Source organism: Emydura macquarii, unplaced genomic scaffold, assembly GCF_026122565.2.
Source record: "Emydura macquarii macquarii isolate MOO-44397 ecotype Brisbane River unplaced genomic scaffold, CSIRO-AGI_Emac_v2 contig_2205, whole genome shotgun sequence".
In the NCBI taxonomy this organism is placed as follows: domain Eukaryota; kingdom Metazoa; phylum Chordata; order Testudines; family Chelidae; genus Emydura; species Emydura macquarii.
Window position 1 is genome coordinate 9,036,770 of NW_027132342.1, and position 18,155 is coordinate 9,054,924.

At 40.0% G+C, this 18,155-nt stretch overlaps 1 protein-coding gene across 3 annotated transcripts in view; it reads right to left on the reverse strand.

The window, feature by feature from the left end:
• Nucleotides 1-1,602: 1,602 nt before the first annotated feature.
• The window catches only part of TTLL12 (tubulin tyrosine ligase like 12), a 40,292-nt gene continuing 23,739 nt past the window's right edge, over nucleotides 1,603-18,155 (reverse strand). For all 3 annotated transcript variants that reach the window (XM_067559331.1, XM_067559334.1, XM_067559332.1), the window contains exons 6-14: nucleotides 17,928-18,004; nucleotides 9,519-9,635; nucleotides 9,222-9,416; nucleotides 8,317-8,428; nucleotides 6,524-6,675; nucleotides 6,332-6,413; nucleotides 5,732-5,800; nucleotides 3,399-3,537; nucleotides 1,603-2,296 (exon numbers count right to left, since the gene is read on the reverse strand). In XM_067559331.1, coding sequence (XP_067415432.1) covers nucleotides 2,145-2,296; nucleotides 3,399-3,537; nucleotides 5,732-5,800; nucleotides 6,332-6,413; nucleotides 6,524-6,675; nucleotides 8,317-8,428; nucleotides 9,222-9,416; nucleotides 9,519-9,635; nucleotides 17,928-18,004 — 1,095 coding nt within the window. In that variant the 3' untranslated portion in view covers nucleotides 1,603-2,144. The remainder of the gene's footprint in view (nucleotides 2,297-3,398; nucleotides 3,538-5,731; nucleotides 5,801-6,331; nucleotides 6,414-6,523; nucleotides 6,676-8,316; nucleotides 8,429-9,221; nucleotides 9,417-9,518; nucleotides 9,636-17,927; nucleotides 18,005-18,155) is intronic.

Genomic DNA, 18,155 nt, shown 5'->3' on the forward strand with positions numbered 1-18,155 from the left:
AATCATGTAGGCCAGAGTGATCATATGGAACCTCAGCTTCTTGAGGTATTTGTTAAGGCGATATAGGTCCAATATGGAGCATAGGCCTCCATTGGCCTTTGGGATTAGAAAGTAACCCTTTCCCTCTCAGATGTAGCATGGGATCTTGGTGCTGGGGTCCTTGACTGCTTGAAAGGGCTTGGGTGAGGAAGGCACCGCAAAGTGCTGGGTCCCTCTACCGCTGCCAGGAGTCAGAGGTGGGTCCTGGGGTGGATTGGGAGCTCTGATGGGTGAGGCCGAGTTCTGGGGAAGACAAGCAGCCCGGTGTGAGTCTTGGCTCATCTCCCGCTCCGTTTGTCCTTCTTGGGGCCAGGGAGCACCCTCTTGTGTTGTGCAACTTCTTATGGTGCTTCTTCGGCACCAGGGATGGTGACTGGTGCTGGGATGAACTTTGTGCTGGTGGGGCACTCTTAGTCAACGCTGAAGTGCTGGGCGCAGAGTCCAAGCGACCTGGCTTGGAGTCCAGTCTAAGAGCAGACGCTCTTAACCGGATATCCCGGTCCTTTTTTGTGTGGGGTCTGAAGTTTCTGCAGATCGTGCACTTATCCCAGATGTGGGTCTCACCCAGGTACTTTAAGCAGCTCTGGTGAGGATTGTTCACGGGCATGGGCTTCTTACACGAAGCATGTGGTTTGAAGCCCAGGGACTGAGGCATGCCGCATCCTTGGGGCTATGTCCCCGTGGGACTAACTACAACTATGTCTAAATTACTAACTCTGAGTAACTTATTTAACAACTACATACACTAAATCTACAGATGAAAAACTGGTAGCATTGCTTGCCGAGGCCAGGACGTTCCAGCACCATCACAGGTAGTAAGAAGGAACAGAGGCTGGCAGCGCCCCTTATACTGGTGCACTTGCGCACCACTTCAAAGGGTGCTAGAGCCAGCCCTACGGATACCACTGAGGGGAAAAATCTCCAGCACCAATGCATGTGGCACCTCCCTCCCCCCATGCCTAACATGGAACGGACATGTACAAATACTCGAAGAAGCAGCATAATACTAATGCAAACTCACTGTCCCTGAGCGCGCGCACAGAGTTTAATTTGGGCAGTATTGCTTAGCAAGGGGTGAAATTCTGAGCCATAACACTTGATCCAAACGTTGACAAAGATGAAAAGGATTCTTTGTTCTTGCACTATTTACTCAAAATAAAATATTTTTTACTTTTCAGACCTTTGGCAAAAGATATTTTTCTCTTAATGGGGGACATCATAGGGGATGGCTTAGGGGCCATTACAATTAACTAATTGTTCTGAAGTTCTTCATTAATTACTCCCTTTTGCTATCTGAGATCAAATCCTGATGTCCTTAGTTAGCCAAGGCTCCCACTGAATTCAGTGAGAATTTTACCCGATATTCAACCCAAACTGCAGTGCGAAAGGAATGAATTGTTTGATATGTGACAGAGGAGCTATTTTTTCCATCTAATTTCAGCATCAGAGTGCACGCGGGACAGCTCAGAACTACCAGACTGGGATATATTCATAGCCCTCACTCAACTTTAAAAAGATGACAGCAGCTATGAACCTTTAACTGAAAAAACACTAACTTGAATATTGTTGTATTTTTACAACTTTATTACAAACAAGCTTCATAAATGTTTGCTCATTGGAGTTACCAGATGCAAACTTAAAGTTAGTTGCTTCACAGCAGTTTGTGGAATAAAGCATTTTAGTGCTTGGAAGACAGTGGTATTACACGGAAAGGAGGAAATGATGCATGACCTCAAACATCTTGATACAGTAAATTATTATTCTAATGCAGACACAGGAAAGTTGTACAACACTACACTCTTTGCAAGTAAGATGTATTAGGCTATCTGAGAAACAACAGCTGATTGCTCCAGTTACTATTGTACTTTTGTCGGCTTCCATATTTAGCAAAAGATGACATTTAAGTCAATACAAGTTGGTGATACAGAACTAAGCAAGAAAAGAAAATGCAGACTACTGATTACAAGTATATTCATCTGATTGTAGTTTTTCTTCATTACCATTATAGGAAAATAGTTGTACAAGAAGCTCATAGAACTGAAATATAAATATTGCTGTTAAGGATATATGTAAAGGAAACAAATAACCAAGTTGAGCCTTCAGGACTAGACAATGTCTGTCACATGACAATTATCTGTTTCATCTAGAAATAGGGTGCTGAAGACATCATTAAAAAAAGTAGGGTGGTATTTGCAGGCTCTATCACAGTCAGGATTGAAGTTTACTTCCAGGATCTGAGGCTGCATAGTTCTTTTCCCTAAAGAGAGAAACAAACAGTACATTTTAATATAAGGTATATACAAGATGCTGGAAGTCACCTCCCTTTGTTGTAGCCAAGACCATAGAAAGAGGCTGAAGATGGCCAACTCCTACATACCAAGAGGGGGGTTTTTTGAGGCCAGCAGTAGGAGATAGCAAGACACCAAACCCATTCTTGAGGCGAATACCCTAATCTGAGGCCTTGTCCATATGAGAAAGTTGCACTGATTTAGCTAGATCAGAATTAGTGGGTCTCTCTTGTTTTAACACAACTTTGAGATGCACCTGCCATAAAAAACTGCTGCTCCCTTTACTTCTAGGCACCAAACCTCCTTTGCTGCTTGTATTGCTCTATCGTTCTCTCTAGTTCAGCTGGTACTACAGAGCTCGGTTCCTCAGCTGTAGCACAAAATCTCTCACCTCCCACTTACAGATTCCAAAGCCAGAAGAGACCATTGTGAATGGTGATCATCTAGCATGATCTCCTGTAGAACACAGCCTACAGAACTCCCCTCACTTAGCTATCTACTTCCTCTCACACCTAAAATAAGGTTAGGAGGTTGAGTTTTTCCTTTTGAATTGCAGTAATGTTTGAAAATTAAGAAAAATGCCTTTTGTACAAATAAAGACAAAGACAAAACATAGATTCTCTTTCCCGCCTGATATTGACATTATAGGTGAACTAATTAAACCCTGGGGCTTATTATAATTACTTTTAGTAAAGACTGTTCTCCTTGTACAGGTGGAGCACCACCATTATAGGAAAGAGTGCTCGTTGTTAGAATTAACAGGTAGCTGCGAAGCTTTATGCACACCTGTCTTCAACTGTTCACATCATAATAGCGAAAGCAATGGCAGAATGGAGCCAGTAAAGAATTAGACAGATGGATGTCCAATATTATTATTAACAAGGAGACCAGATTCCATCCTCACATGTATGCAAACCCAACAGTCTGTTAAAGTATAAATATCATGGAGTCCACTCTACTTTTTTTTTTTTTTTTTTTTAAAAACAGCAACATTTTAGAGCAAAGAAACAAGTTTTAAAAACAAACTGAGAAAGAATAAGTTCAGTCTTTTGAGGAAGAGAAGCATCTTACCATCTCTAGTAGTATCCCACTTAAGCATCAGGTCAATGGCATATACTGCTCGTGATGACGGATAATCACAGAGGCCAAATGGTGCAGGTTTAGCTGAAGCAGCTTGGAATAATTCAGCAAATGCCTTAAAAATCTCTGCCTATTGCCAAAGAGAAGACAGTTTCTGAATAAAATACGAATAGTTGCAAGAACCCTATAAAAGTGTGCTCATTTTTGTAGGTGAAAGTTTCATTTATGAGTCATATCAAACATTTTAAATGACACCAGCCTGCAGATAACAAGAACCTTCAGCATTTCAGTAAAAGGGGTTAAGTTTCTCCAGGTGTAATTAGATATTTGTTCCTTACACCCACCCACATCCAATATTTCCAAAAATAGAGGCCTGAAATAAAGCTTCTAGATCTATATTTATGCACCTAATAACGGGTCTGATTTTTGCAAGTGGTGAGCACCCAGAATTGACCTCATTACTACACATACTACAGAAATAAAAGTATTACAATGCTGGAATTGAATCCATGTCTAGGTCATTTTGTACACCACTACACCTGTGACTCCTCCTCAGTGGGTGGAGTGCAAATTAAAGAGGAAAAAAAGATGTTCTGTGAATACCAACAGCTGCAGCTCAGAAGTTTTGGCATCCAGTCGAATCAATCCACTTTTCTCTCACCATTTTACAAACATACTAAGAAGATTCCAAATATTAAAAAAAACAGATCAATTTCCAATATGAACACACTGTGCTGACATTTCTGGATACACTATTAAGGCAAAATAAAGGGATGTAAAGGAGTTAGAGTACATGCAGTTTTTAACATCCATGCCCCAGAATGAAATACACCACCTGTAAATGTTTAAAAAAAAAAAAAAAAAAAGGCTAATTCTTGGTACTTTGCCCAGAATACTCCTTGAAGGATACTTTGTCCCCCACTGTTTAAAACAGATTTTTCTTTGTGTAATTTTAAGACTTATCCTATAGCCACTCTTATACCCTGAATAGCTTTACTTATGTGAGTAGTGCTACTAAAATCAACTAAAAAACATGAGTAAGTAAGTTACCACCCTCTATTTTCCATTTTCATTTATGGAGTCATCGTATTTGAAGCTTCCGTACAGATCTAGAGTTAAAACATATCTTGGCAATTAAGGAATTGGCAATGTTATTGCACTTTTGGGGTGGCAGGACAGTAAGGGGTCTCTGCCTTTATATTAAGCTTTGATAACATGGAATTCCAAACTTCTGAAGATTAAGAGTTAGTGTGGAGCAGCAATTGAAAGTTCAACCCAAAAGGGAAAAATTAAGTTCAACAAATTTGGCTAAGGGTCTGAATTATAAATACAGAGATATTAGATTTTTAAACTATTTATTTGCCCTGTTTTCTTCTAGTAAAAAAATCGCCAAGGCATCCAAATGTAGGCTCTGAACTATCCAACCTCATAGCAACCTCATCTCAAGAGCAGTAACCATAAATGCATACTTGGTAAAGTACTCATTTCCATTTGCTATGCCAGAATGGCTAGGGTGTGCATACACACGCTTCTGAACAACCTCCTGGGTACTACACAGCAAGATGGACCAAAATTCTGTAACAGGGTCCTCAGCACTGCAGCACTGTTTTGTTAGAATGCTGCAGACTACAAAGGCAAGAGACTAACTATGAAAACAAATACAAAAACCTCAATCAATACAGTACGCTCTTACTTATTTTGATATTATTTCCCTATCTTGGGGAAGCAGTTTGGGGCTGAGGTCAGCAAAGAGAACTGCTGTTATTTAAATTGTCATCTTTCAATAATAGCGTTAACAACCTACTGAAACGAAAGGGCCAGTCCACATGTTGAGAACTACTGTGTTAGGCTTCATGCAGATTCATGTGGGCATCACTGCAGCCACTGACTGTTTACAATCCAGGTTTTCCCAGCCTTCATGGTTGTGACGAGTTAGTGTTTTAAATGAAAGCTTAGATTTTATGCACCATTCTGCAAGTAGGCGTCAGTCATGCAGCAAGTTCAGTAGCATTTTGGAAATATATAGTGTTCTGCTTCCAGTGTCCATCAGTACCAATTTTGTTCCCAAGCACAGTATACCGTGACAACTTTTCATGAAGAACAACTTAAAACCCTAATATAATAGGAACACAGATAACTGAGCATTTTGTATTTGTAGACTTTAAAATTCTGGGACTCCTGGCTTTTGTTGCACTAAAGAGACATTTGCTGTACTTTGTGAAGTTTAACTTGGCAAGAAAAAAATGAAACTTTTGAAAAACACCTTTGCTTAAAGGAAAAATTTAGTGACCATCTTATACGGATAAGATGGATTGGTGACTTACTTGCACAGTTTTCCAGGAATATTCAGGATGCTGCTTCTCAAACAGAGGAATAAATTCATCGCAGTGAACCTAAAATAAATGTAAATGGCATTAGAAATTGGTTTGCTGGATTATTTCCACCATGAGCTAGGATTTTTTTTTTTTTTAATTTTAAAGTGGGGGGAAGGGAGTATGAGCTACAGAATCTATAAACATATATGGTACAAATTCCAAATACGGTCCTGGGGAATTTCACTGTATATAAAGTGCAGAAATGAGAACTATTTGTTTCAATTGTTCCTGTTTCTACCAGACAGTGCTTTTTACTATGTGGTGAAAACACTGCACTAAACCACCAGTCTGAAAATAGTAAAATGCTGTTTTATCACTTTTTATATCTTTTTTTGAATAGGAATTTGATTAGAGATGTAAAATTTGTGCCATAATCTATGACTATTTCCTCTGGATCCCCAATCTGGGAAAATAGCTGCATCAGAGCAGGAACAACCTGTCAAGTTTGTTTGGGTGGGTATGAATCAGGACATCTGGTGATAGTCACAGATAAAGGATCAGTATCTTCATAGACTGAAGACATTTGCTTTTCATGTATCACTTGTTTACCTGTTTTAAGGTTATATCAGGAGCATAGTTCATGACAGTAAAATGCTTCTCATAGTCATCCAAGTCATCAAGTGAAAATGCACTAACAAATAAAGGAAAGAGACAGTGTTAATTCTGTAAGATCTTGGAAAAGCAAAGCATCACAATTTAACACCGCTAATTCCTTCACTCCTAGGGAAAAAAAGTTATTACCGATTTGAGAACCGCAGCCAAAATACATCGTAAGCATACAGCTTGAGTGGCTTTATGGATCGCAGAAGCACAACGTAACGAATGTCAAATTTAACCATCCCCACATCTTCCCGATGAAACAAAACTGGACTTTCAATATACTTAGACACTACCTAAAACAAAAACAGATTGAACACAATTAAACCCTAAGGAATGAAGATGTACAGTAGGTGACAGAAGAAACAAGAATCAGTGGGTTCGAATGGTCCAAGATATTGTATCAACATACATTAAAACTCAGTTTTCCTTTTAAAAAAGTTTCTCGATATAAGCAACCGTTACCAACGTGCCTTTGTTTGTAGCTGAGTAGTCTGAGTGCACTCTCTTTTATCAGGTCAGTACACAGAACTAAAGTACATCCATCCTCATTCCACTGAAATCTTCTATTTTATTCTGTTTATATTATAAACATTTTAATAAAATCTAATCCAACATTTGTTCCTCCTCAGATGATCTGAGGCATCTTCCCATTGTCTGACGGTACTTTTCACCACCAAAAAATTCAGGCCCTCATTTGCAATGCAAGTATATGGCTATGCAAATAGCAGCATAATTGCTTATACTCTGAAGTTACCTTTACTCCAATGCCTCAGTTCTCTCAACCCCACAAATTGGTGTTCAGATATATACAGGTAGAGCAGGGGTGTGTCAGAGCTCCCAATGGACAAAGTAAACAGAGGGAGAGGAGATGGTGAGCCTTCAGTGTATGGGTTGAGGAACAAAGGCAGCCAACAAGGGACACCATCAATGCTACATGCAGCCTACCAAGGGATGCCATAAAGTTAAGAATGTCCTGCAGCACATTAGTCCTGATCCATAATACCTAGGATCCTAATTATGTTGTTAGAAACACTTTTTCCCTTTTGTTTACAAGATGCTTGATAGGGAGTCAAAGCATTTTGTTTTGTATCTTAACGATGCACTGCTTAGTTTTGGTTTATTGGTATAGACACACAGCTCTAAGACTGCTTTTGAAATAATGGCTACTTTATAGAAAAACTAAACAGATTTTGCTTTAAAAAAAAAAAAAGTATTCCATTAAAAATAAACAAACAGTCTCACTTTATATATTATCAGTTTTTTTCTGAACTAAAGTGATACTGTAATTCTTCATGCATTTTCTTCTTTGAAGTTTGAATTCCAAAAAAGGCATACAGTCCAATATTCTATTAAGTGACTGGACATAAAGCTTATGTGACATTCTGATATAAGACCATACACTGTTGGCTTCCTATAAAAAAATCATGTTATGCATTAATGGAAGAAGCATTTTGTGTAGGCTAGGAGAAATGATCCACCTGAGGGAAGCAGCAATAACTTATATTTACAACCAACAGTACCTACATGAAGGTGAGAATTCATCTTCCACTTAGATTTCTTACCAAGTGCCATAAAAGCCACAACACATTTAAGCATTCATTACTGTCATGGCAAATTTTATTTCTGTCATAAAGAAATAGACATGGCCTGTTATGAGAAAAATAGAAAAAATATTCTAACATTGCACTGCACAATACTAAGAGATTACCATTTGAATCCATCATCAAGAGTTCACCCTCTTAAATGTTTACGTGCTCACAAACATACCATTCCTTCTTCAAGAGGTTGTATATACCATATATATGAAGAAATAAATGAATTTGAAGAAGGAAATTAATTTCCCTCTTGTTTCTATTATTTTTTTATGCTCTTTGTAAGAACAAACATTTCCAAAAACTTGCTTCAAACCAAGCATGAAGCTCACTTTCTCTAACCTTCGGGCTGCTTTCCCTGTGCCTGATGATGTTGTTAAGATTGTTGGTGATGTGGGTGTCTAGGCTTCTGGCCAAGTTCCATGGTTTGCATATCCAGTGATTGTCTTCTCCCCTACAATAAAATAAAAAGCGTTCTTTTTGATGTAGTGGGTGAGGGTGCAAGAACCAAGGACTGCTGATATGAGCTAGGATTTTGGGGGCTCCCACTTTCCTTTTCAGTAAGGGCCTTCCATACTTCCACTGGTAAATCCCCTTTTTTTCATACATACCACGACTTCATAAGTGCTTGTTTTTAGGTCAAGAGACCATTCTGACCAGGCTATCAGAAAGTTTGCAAACATTCTATCTGGGTGCTTTAAAAATTGTAAATTAGATCCCCCATGGCCACCTTCGAGCCAGCCAAAATTACATAACATACAGATCTTCTCTTTGGGGACTGAACAATTCAGAGATGAATCCCTTACCCAGACACATCTATCAAGCTCAGGAGAGCATACCTTCTCCTCTCTTTCCATTACCTAGAGATCTGAAGAGGCTGGACTTCTTGAAAAGCTCTGACAGAGAAAGCTATCTGCCCATGCAAAAGTTGTGAATCTCAGTACATTTGTTACGTGCTATGGGGGGGAATCCTTGCCAGAAGTCAGTGGGAATTTTGCCACTGATTTCAATGGAGTCATGATTCCACACTATTACAGATTTTGCAGTTAAAAAGAAAAAAAAAAAAAAAAAAAAAAAAAAACACCCACACTTTTCAGATAAAACATAAGTGAAATGCAGGTAGTGCATATTAATGGCAGCAGAGTAGTTGTGTAATCAATTTAATCGAAAACATGCACCTGCTGGTACTTGGAGAAAGTTGGTTAGGAAACTGCAAGACAAGAAGCAGCAGCAGCAGCAGGGCCTACCTCCTGTCACGTTGCTGAAAATAGCTGATAAACTGGGGTAATTCTGTGTGAAGGTTAAAAGTACGAGGCAGCCATTTTGGCCCTTCTGCCCCTCCAACTCGTCTAGATATAGATGCCAGGCAATCCTTGACTGTCAGGAGATTCTCACATGGAAACTGATTCAACATCACATGGGGCTTCTCTTCACTTAGTTTCCTACAAGACAGAGATGGAGGTCACTTAAAAAGACCACTCCATGGAACAGAGCTTTTTATATGGCAACTAGATAATCTATACTTGCAAGGAAATAGCTGTAACCTGTAATCTTTGAAGTGGGAAAAGTTGTAGAGGATGTCTGCTTCGCCCTCATCTTCAGTAAACGTGAAACGTGGGTGTTTCAAGTTGTTGAGGACTTGCTGAAGGTCTGTGTAGACCCTGGGAGAAAGGAAAAGATACACAGCATACATGCTTCATCAATCTGATAGCAGTTTCCCCACTTGAAAGCAGAACTTATGGCTATCTTAACAGCAAACATGCAACACAAAATAACTGGGCTTGTTAACTGACTCTCTAACTTCAGAGGCCAATTTTTTTTTTTAAATTATGCAAACATACTTGACTGTAAGTGACTGGCCACTTTCTGCATTTCTTTTGCTATTGCAAATGAGGATTTGTGTGGGGCCAAACTTACAAATTTCTGAGCACCCTCAATATTCATTCAGAGCATCAGGTTGCCCCTGAAAAATTTCCACACTGAAAAATTTAAGCCTGCAGAAAAGTCATATTCCGAGGTTCGCCTCATTGCAGTCCTGGTAATGTGCAAGTGAATTTGATCTTAGAGATTCAGAAACAGCACTGCAGGATCGAGTGGGACACAGCAAACCCTCAATGAAGATGTTTACATTTAAGACTGTTTTAAAATAGGTAGCACAGATCAATTATGAAGCATAAACAAAACTTAAATAAGATATTCCGAAGCTGATACTTTTTATAGTTTCCAACACAAAATCCTCTCAAGATTATTTGATAGTTTAACAAGGGACCTTGCTATTTGGCAAGTCCAAATAACTCCGCAGCAATGCAATCTGGAGAGAATTGTATAGTCTCACTTCCAAGCCTCAAAGCTCAAAATGTAGAGAAAACACATTACAGAGAAGGGGACAAACAAAATAGTTCAAAATTGCCTAAGCAAAAATTTAGACAAATTGTGTCAATAGCAGCTAATCACTTTAAAGAGCCATCACATTTCATCTCCTCCCCAACTCTACTAGTTCGAGATGCAGAGTCCGGAGATAGATATAAACTTTGTTCCACCTTTTCTACTGCTAACTAATCCAAGGACACATCAAGGGATGTCTTTGCAACTGGACCTCTTCTACATTCCATTATTGTTAAGAGGGAGAAAAATATATCCTTCAGAAGAGAAAAAAATCAGATGTTTATACATTGCGGCCAACTTTTGTGCAATTCCCTGTGTAACATCTTATTGAAATTCTGTTATAGGGTATTTGTACATAGCCCTAGTCTTCAGTTTAAAAAGTTGTGTAAATTTAGTACAGGTGAAAGATATCAGCTTGACATCCTTGGTGAAAGAAGGCATCTGTTTGTCTACAGGGCTGAAGTAGAGGAAGCTTTACAAAAATATACCCGTTGACCCCGTCTGCTAGCTTCAACCTCAATCTGGTGGCTTCAGCTAAGGGTAACAGTAGTAATACGCTCCCTCATAGTCCTTGCAGTTCTTAGCCTCTCCTCCAATCTGCCAATTAGTGCAAAGTGTGGTGGCAAGTAAAGCTGGTACCAAGGCCCACCACACTCATCTCACACAGGGGCAACCAAACATTCATTAGATGGGAACAACTTCCCGACCGAGCTGGGCTGGATTCAGACTGATGACCTAAGTTGAAAGGCTTGGTAGTACTTCAGCAATGCCATGAGGCATCCAAATGCTACTTTTAGATATACATTGTATACAAAAAGTTATGCAACATATACAGTCTTACCTAGAGTCAAGCATTTGTAAATTAGGAAGGGCCAGAACTGAGGTTGCCTGTACTTTTCCCCACATGGCTTATGAGCAAGGTCTGGACCCATGACAACAGGACCTTCAGATCAACAGCACAGATCTCTCCTACTTTAACTACAGTTGTAAATGATAGCAGTACTAGCTCATTATCTTTTATGTGACAGCCTCTGGAGCAGAGCATGGAAACATTTTACCAGTCAGTTACACAATTATTTGTGGAACAGCACTAGAACAGTGGGTATCAGGATTCCTGGGTTCCATTCCCAGCTCTGTGAGCACAGAATGCTTTAGTGATTAGTGGATAAAGTAGCATAGCCAGGCACATAATTTGGTACATTCACTCTGAAAGGCAATGTGTTTGAGAGAACAAGACTTGGGTCTGTCATATTATGTACCTGTGGTCTAGTCACAGCTCTGCCTGAAATAAGATAACAGGTTGTACAAGGTTATCCGTAAAATGGGTCAATGACAGTTGCCTCCCTTGGGGTAGGAATATGAAGCCGTGGTTTATAATAGAGTGCACTCAGATATTAACATCAGACACTGGAAGAGCTAGGGCTAGGAAGAATTGGAAGAAAGTCCTTTAGTACACATATTGGAAGGGGTGAACAAAGTTCCCAATAAGATTAGTGGAAGTCATTGGCTAGAGTATTTTCTGATGCCATTAGGGGAAGTTTATACCTTCCTTTGCCCCTCCTGCAGCAGCTAGACGTGCACTCACCAGCCTCTTTTAATTTAAATCAACTTATTTTACAAAATGGAGAGCATCACAGCATGTACCCACAGAGCCACTGCCATCCTCAGTGGCATGGGCCTGAATTCTAGCCTAACCAGCAGAAGGAGCAGACCATGAAGTCTGGGTATGTATCAAGTATTGTTTTTCTTCAAAATAAAATCCCTCCAGCAGCTGCAGAAGAGCACCAAGGAATGGAAACCCATCTTGTACCCTCCTCCTCTATCTGGTGGCTAACACAGGGCCAAAAGAAAAGGCATTTTGCCTTCGATGGGAGAAGGGTGACTGGCTCTTCCAAGTGACAGCTGATGCCTCCAGTAAGTCTTCATTCCACGCCACTCCTAGACCTTTTGTCAGGATGGCTATGGTCAGAATTTGTCAGGATGGCTATTCTCCTCCAATAAATCTTAATAGGCTTGTGCTGCTAGCTGTGCATAGACATCCGATCAGAGGAGCTGGCTGTACTTTTTGCTAATCAATAATTTAACTGTCAATGGGATCACCTTCTCCCAGCACAGTAACATATCAATAAATCCATTTCCCATGAGCATTAATTCACATAAGAGTTCTTCATAAGCTCTGGTACAATGCTGCATCACTGGGAAATGCAAGTACTGACCTAACTATGGCTATTCTATAGTTCTGGTTTAAAGAGTAAGCGCCCCCTCCACGTGCACAATTTAAAAAGCAAATTTTTAAAAATTCCTGTAAGCATGAAAGTGATATCCTTTAAAAAAACAAAAAACAAAAAAACACTCCTGCTATCCAGGAACACCGTCAAAGTAGTTCTTAACACTGACCTACATTTACAGACACATGGAAGATATTGCTCAAAGGGATACCGCTAACCTAGCATTTACTTTAAAGACATTCTTATTTTGTCTTTCAGCCAGCACCAGGGCTCCTGAGCCAGCTGGGCGCTTCCACAAAGATGCTGCTATTCATGACAAAAAGAAAGACTCTGCTTTGTCAGAGCTTTTAAGATTAAGAGGACACCTGGAAAATTCATACCCCAGCACACTACACTGTGTGTCAGTTCTGGTCAGGCAACAGAACATTCCTACCACTAAGGAGTTGAAAGTTAGGAATCGAATAGTGCATACCCTCTACTCCATTACCCACAGACACATGTATGGTAGTTGTAAGGTATGCTACAGACTATACATCAGCCTCACCTCTAGCAACATATGAATGCTAGCCTTCCAGTACTTTGTTTCCCAACCATAAGTCAATGTGGTTTTCCAGAACCATGCAGAAAAAACAGCAGGTGGAAGTCGGGGTCACTGGTGGAGGTGGAACACCACCATATTCATTCTTGCAGCTTTGGCATGAGCTAAGCCACAAGATTCATGACTAGGTCATCCCACCCATGAATTACAAGTTGCTTTTAAAATAGGGTTACAGTGCACATATCACCACAAGTCCTCTACTCTTGCTTTTCTTAGCTAAGCCACAAAAAGAGTGATCCAAGGTGCATTGAGGGCAATTTCTCCCTTGTGGCGACAATGGTTGCAGGAAGCCCGTTAGAGTCAGCAAACGGAGACGTGTCTTTGTTTCTATTAGCTGCTTAGAGACGAAGGAGACAATTCTGCAAAAAGTGCAGGACTTTTTCACTCACTTCAGAAGAGGAGTAGATCAGGTGTTTAAGATACTGCATCTCCCACCTCCTCCCACCCTTTTCTCTAGAAGTCCTGGGTCATGCAATGAAATTGAAAAGCAGAACATTTAAGACTGAAAAAGAAACTTTATATGACAATATGTAATTGAACTGTAGAGCTCACTGCCACAAGGTATCATTGAGGCCAAGAGCGTAACAGGATTAAAAAAGATTAGGCATTTATTTGATAATGAGCAGTTTACATATATATGAGTGAGTGAGTGAGTGAGTGAGTGAGAGAGAGAGAGAGAGAGAGAGACTTCCGATACCTCCAGTATATTCTCTCTCTCCCCCCCCCCCCCCTCCCAAAGTATTATATCCTCACATTTAAGGGCATAGTCAATGATTGTGGGTGGCAAGACATATTCTATAATGGTCCACTACGGTGTATCCGGCACCTCCCTCTGAAGCATCTGAAACTGGCCAGCCTCAGAAACCAGATACTGAACTAGACAAACCTTCTTGACAGTCCTTTCTTCAAATTCAAATTGCATGTGATGATAAGTATTAGGCTTTGTAAAACCTCGTAGAAAAAAATGCACAAGAAATCTCATTTTGGGGCCCATGATACACAACAGGATCTCTGACTGCAACACTGATATTTTTTCCTCCAAGTATCAACAGGACAAATCTTAAAATCCATCACAGAAACAAACTGACTTGGTCCCGCCTCAGTGCCAGGGGCTGGTCTTGATTTCTCGAATTCCCTGTCAACCCTATACTTCTAGGATTTTAAGTTACATCTGACTTATTTTGGAGCACTGATTTAGACGCTATTACTGCACTTCAAAACCAATAAGGAAAGTAAGCAGCAACATACATTTGAGCTTTCAGAATGATTTCCTCCCTACCAACTCCAAAACATATAGAAGCCTGAATATTTACAGCAAACCAGGGGCTAAGGAATAAAACTGATTGTTTGCACAACAACATTACATATATAAAATACAATGTATAAAAACACTGACACGGAACAAATTAAATAGTCTCCATGAAGAGTCTGTGGTGCCAAGAAAAGGTCTGGGGTGGAGAGTAAATTGCTATAGCTCAGATCTGAGGAGACTGATCAAGACAAAAAATATTTCTTCTGGTAACAGCTCTTTAAGCACTTTTGGAAGCTTTAAGGATGATTGAAAAGACTGAAGAGAAATGTGGGAAAAGATCTTAAGACAAGGAGAAAAAGAACAGACAACACAAATTGAAGGATATTTTATATGCCAAAAATATAAGCAACAGCACTGTCTCTGAAATTTTTAAACTAGCTTGAAAGAGAAGTAAAAAGCCAACATTAACCACAAATGAATAAAATTCTCCCTGTAGAAACAGTTCAAGCTACATAAACAGTAATCACTTTAACCTCCCCTTTAGAAATATTTGTTCTTTAAGTGTTTCCTTTATTCTATAGTTTAGAATTTATTCCATACAATTGTCACCTCCCCATTCTCTGCTTCCTACCTCTACTCTGAGGCAAGATGACAATTATTAGAAGTTTTAAAAGTTCAGATTGGAAACAGATTTTAGGGTGTGAACTTTACCCGTCCCTGTACAAAAGAGATACAGAAGGTAAAATCCCAAAATTTGGACTATATACATCCCTTTGCTTTTGCATGCCCCCTTATTGCTTCCTAGCAACAATTATCATGGCTTACTACAGTGTTACCACTGTCTGCTGGTTCACCAGCCCTGAGACAAACCCATTCCACAGTGTCTGAAAGCCACAGAGGTGCAGAAGAACGACAGTGGCTCAACAAGATATGGATTTGGATTCCTACTTTGCTTCATGTTGTATGGGGGAAGGGAGCCAGAAGTGCCCACATAGCAGTTACAGAGAGGAGAAAGTTCTCACACACACATATATACCATGTAGATGCCTGTCCTGCCAACAGGCCTATCCCAGCCATGAAAGAAGTTGCATCCTACAACAGATTGAAATTTAGAGCAGTGGAGAGCATTTCTGCCTTTCATGGGTTGTTATAAGCAGTTATGTTATTTTAGATGATAACTTGTGTCAAGAAGAGACCACACCAAGGACTGTGTGGTGGAAGATAGAAGTGCTGCTGATATTCCTTAAGTATGAGAAAATGGGGAGTGGAATGCCACAAGGCTTTGGATTCCTGCTGTGAATGGCATTTAACTGAAATATTTACCTTGGGGGGAAAAAAAAAAAGGAGGTGGTATATAGAAGTTCTAGTACAGAAAAGACAGCTGGTATACTCAGCAATGTTATTGTTGTCCCTATCCTTACGATATTTCATATTCTGTTTGTCTAATGTTCAACTACAGACATGCAGCAACCACCACACTGAGATACCCATCCTGGAAGATGATCCCTCACTCTCTCAAACCTTGGGAGGCAGGCCAGTCCTCCCTTACAGACAGCCCTCCAACCTGAAGCAAATACTCACCAGCAACTGTACACCATACAACAGAAACACTAACCCAGGAACATATCCATACAGCAAATCCCATTGCCAACTCTGCCCGCATATCTACTCAAGTGACACCATCATAGGTCCTAACCATAACAGCCACACCATCAGAAGCTTGTTCACCTGCACATCTACTAATGTGATGTACGCCCTCATGTGCCAGCAATGCCCCTCTGCCATGTTCATTGGCCAAACCGGACTGTCTCTACGCAAAAGAATAAATGGACACAAATCAGATAACAAGAATGGTAACATTCAAAAACCAGTAGGAGAGCACTTCAATCTCCTTGGACACTCAGTAACAGACTTGAAAGTTGCCATACTTCAATAAAAGAACTTCAAAAACAAACTCCAGCATGAAACTGCAGAGCTGGAACTCATAAGCAAAATTGACACTATCAGACTAGGTCTGACTAGAGACTGGGAGTGGCTAGCCCACTACAAAAAATAATGTTCCCTCTTTTGACATTCACACCTTCTCATCAACTGTTGTGAATGGGCCTCATCCACCCTGATTGAATTAACCTCGTTAACACCTGCCCTCCTCACTGTGATGTAGCTCACCCATCCTTGCATGTGTATACATACACCTACTAAACTGAAGTTTCCACTTCATGCATCTGATGAAGTGGGTTTCTGCCCACGAAAGCTTATGCCCACATAAATTTGTTAGTCTTTAAGGAGCCACAGGACTCTCGTTGTTTTGCTAAAACAAAGTAACACGGCCACCCCTCTGGAACTCACATTGAGAAAGGAACTTCTGCTTATCTCACAGGTTTTCCAATGTGAGATTTCAACCGTGGCTGGACAACTCAACAAGATAACGAACGGGGGAAGCCCAACTTGAGAAACAGACTTGCTTCCGGGAGTGGGGGGGTGAGGAGAGGAGAAAAAGGTAACCTATGGATCTGTGTAGCAAAGCCCTGGAGATAAGGAGCTGGGCTTGTAAATTAAGAGACGATGATTCCCATCTTTGATCTTTAGGTTTCTGTGTCCCACTATACTGCCCATTAACAGGTATGCTTAAATAACTTAACTGCAACAATCTTTTCATTTTATTGAGGATGGGTGGCTGGTCTCAAATACTGAAATCACACAAGAAGCTTAACGCCAAATCTCTTTTAATAGCACACGTTACATTGGAGTAGGGACTATGTCTTAGAGCTATTCCCTCTAGCACCCAATGTTGCTATACTTTTTGATCCTGTTCTAAAACCACTTTTCACAACCATGTCCTTTCTTCAGCCTCTTCTGAAGGATTAGGGCCATTCCGCTGTTGTACAGGGAGTCATATATCCGAAAGACAGTTGGAAAAGTGGGGGGAAATACCTTTATTCTCCCCTCCCCAAATTTTGTTGAAATTAAAAAAATAAATAAAAATTGACCAGCTTTAACATGACCCTTTGGTAGCAGTTTCAACTGAAAAGATCAGAAATGAAATATGCATGGTCTAATCCAATGAGGCAGCATGGGGAAACTTACACCACCACTGATGTACCTGCTCTGTTGATAGCCTGAAGACTTCAATTTTTCCACAGACATTAAATTCACTAGTTAAAATAAATAAAATGTATAGCTCCCCAGCACCAAGATGTTGTGCTAAATTCCTTTCACCCTGAAGGTGGCATCTCTTTAAGAATCTAAACTCAGATTACAAATTATAAAAAGGTGGCAATTTCCATTGCTCCTAGACAGATTCTAACACAAAGAACTAGTAAATCCTGCAGTCAGAATCCCTAGCATGATCAAGCACATAGCTATATGTAAAGCATCCTCCACCTGTGCCAACCGTCTGGAAAGGATAAGAATCCTAATTCAGGTTGTACGCATTGCAACTGTCCTTGTCAGGAAGCATTTTAAAGGCATATCATTTGTAGATACATACCTGAAAATTTTATTCTTGTCATAAACTGGTGGATTTATAGCCACAGGTAGAGTCTCCTTGTTCTTGTTCAAAATAGCCTAAAATACAAAACAAGGAACAAAGAACAAAGATGTTATGTTAAATAGAGTGAGCAAACTTCCATCAAACCCCACAATCTTAACATGTTAAAGGAACATGTACAGTAATTTAAGCCCAAAATTGAGTTGATTTTTTTTTTTTAAAAAGTGC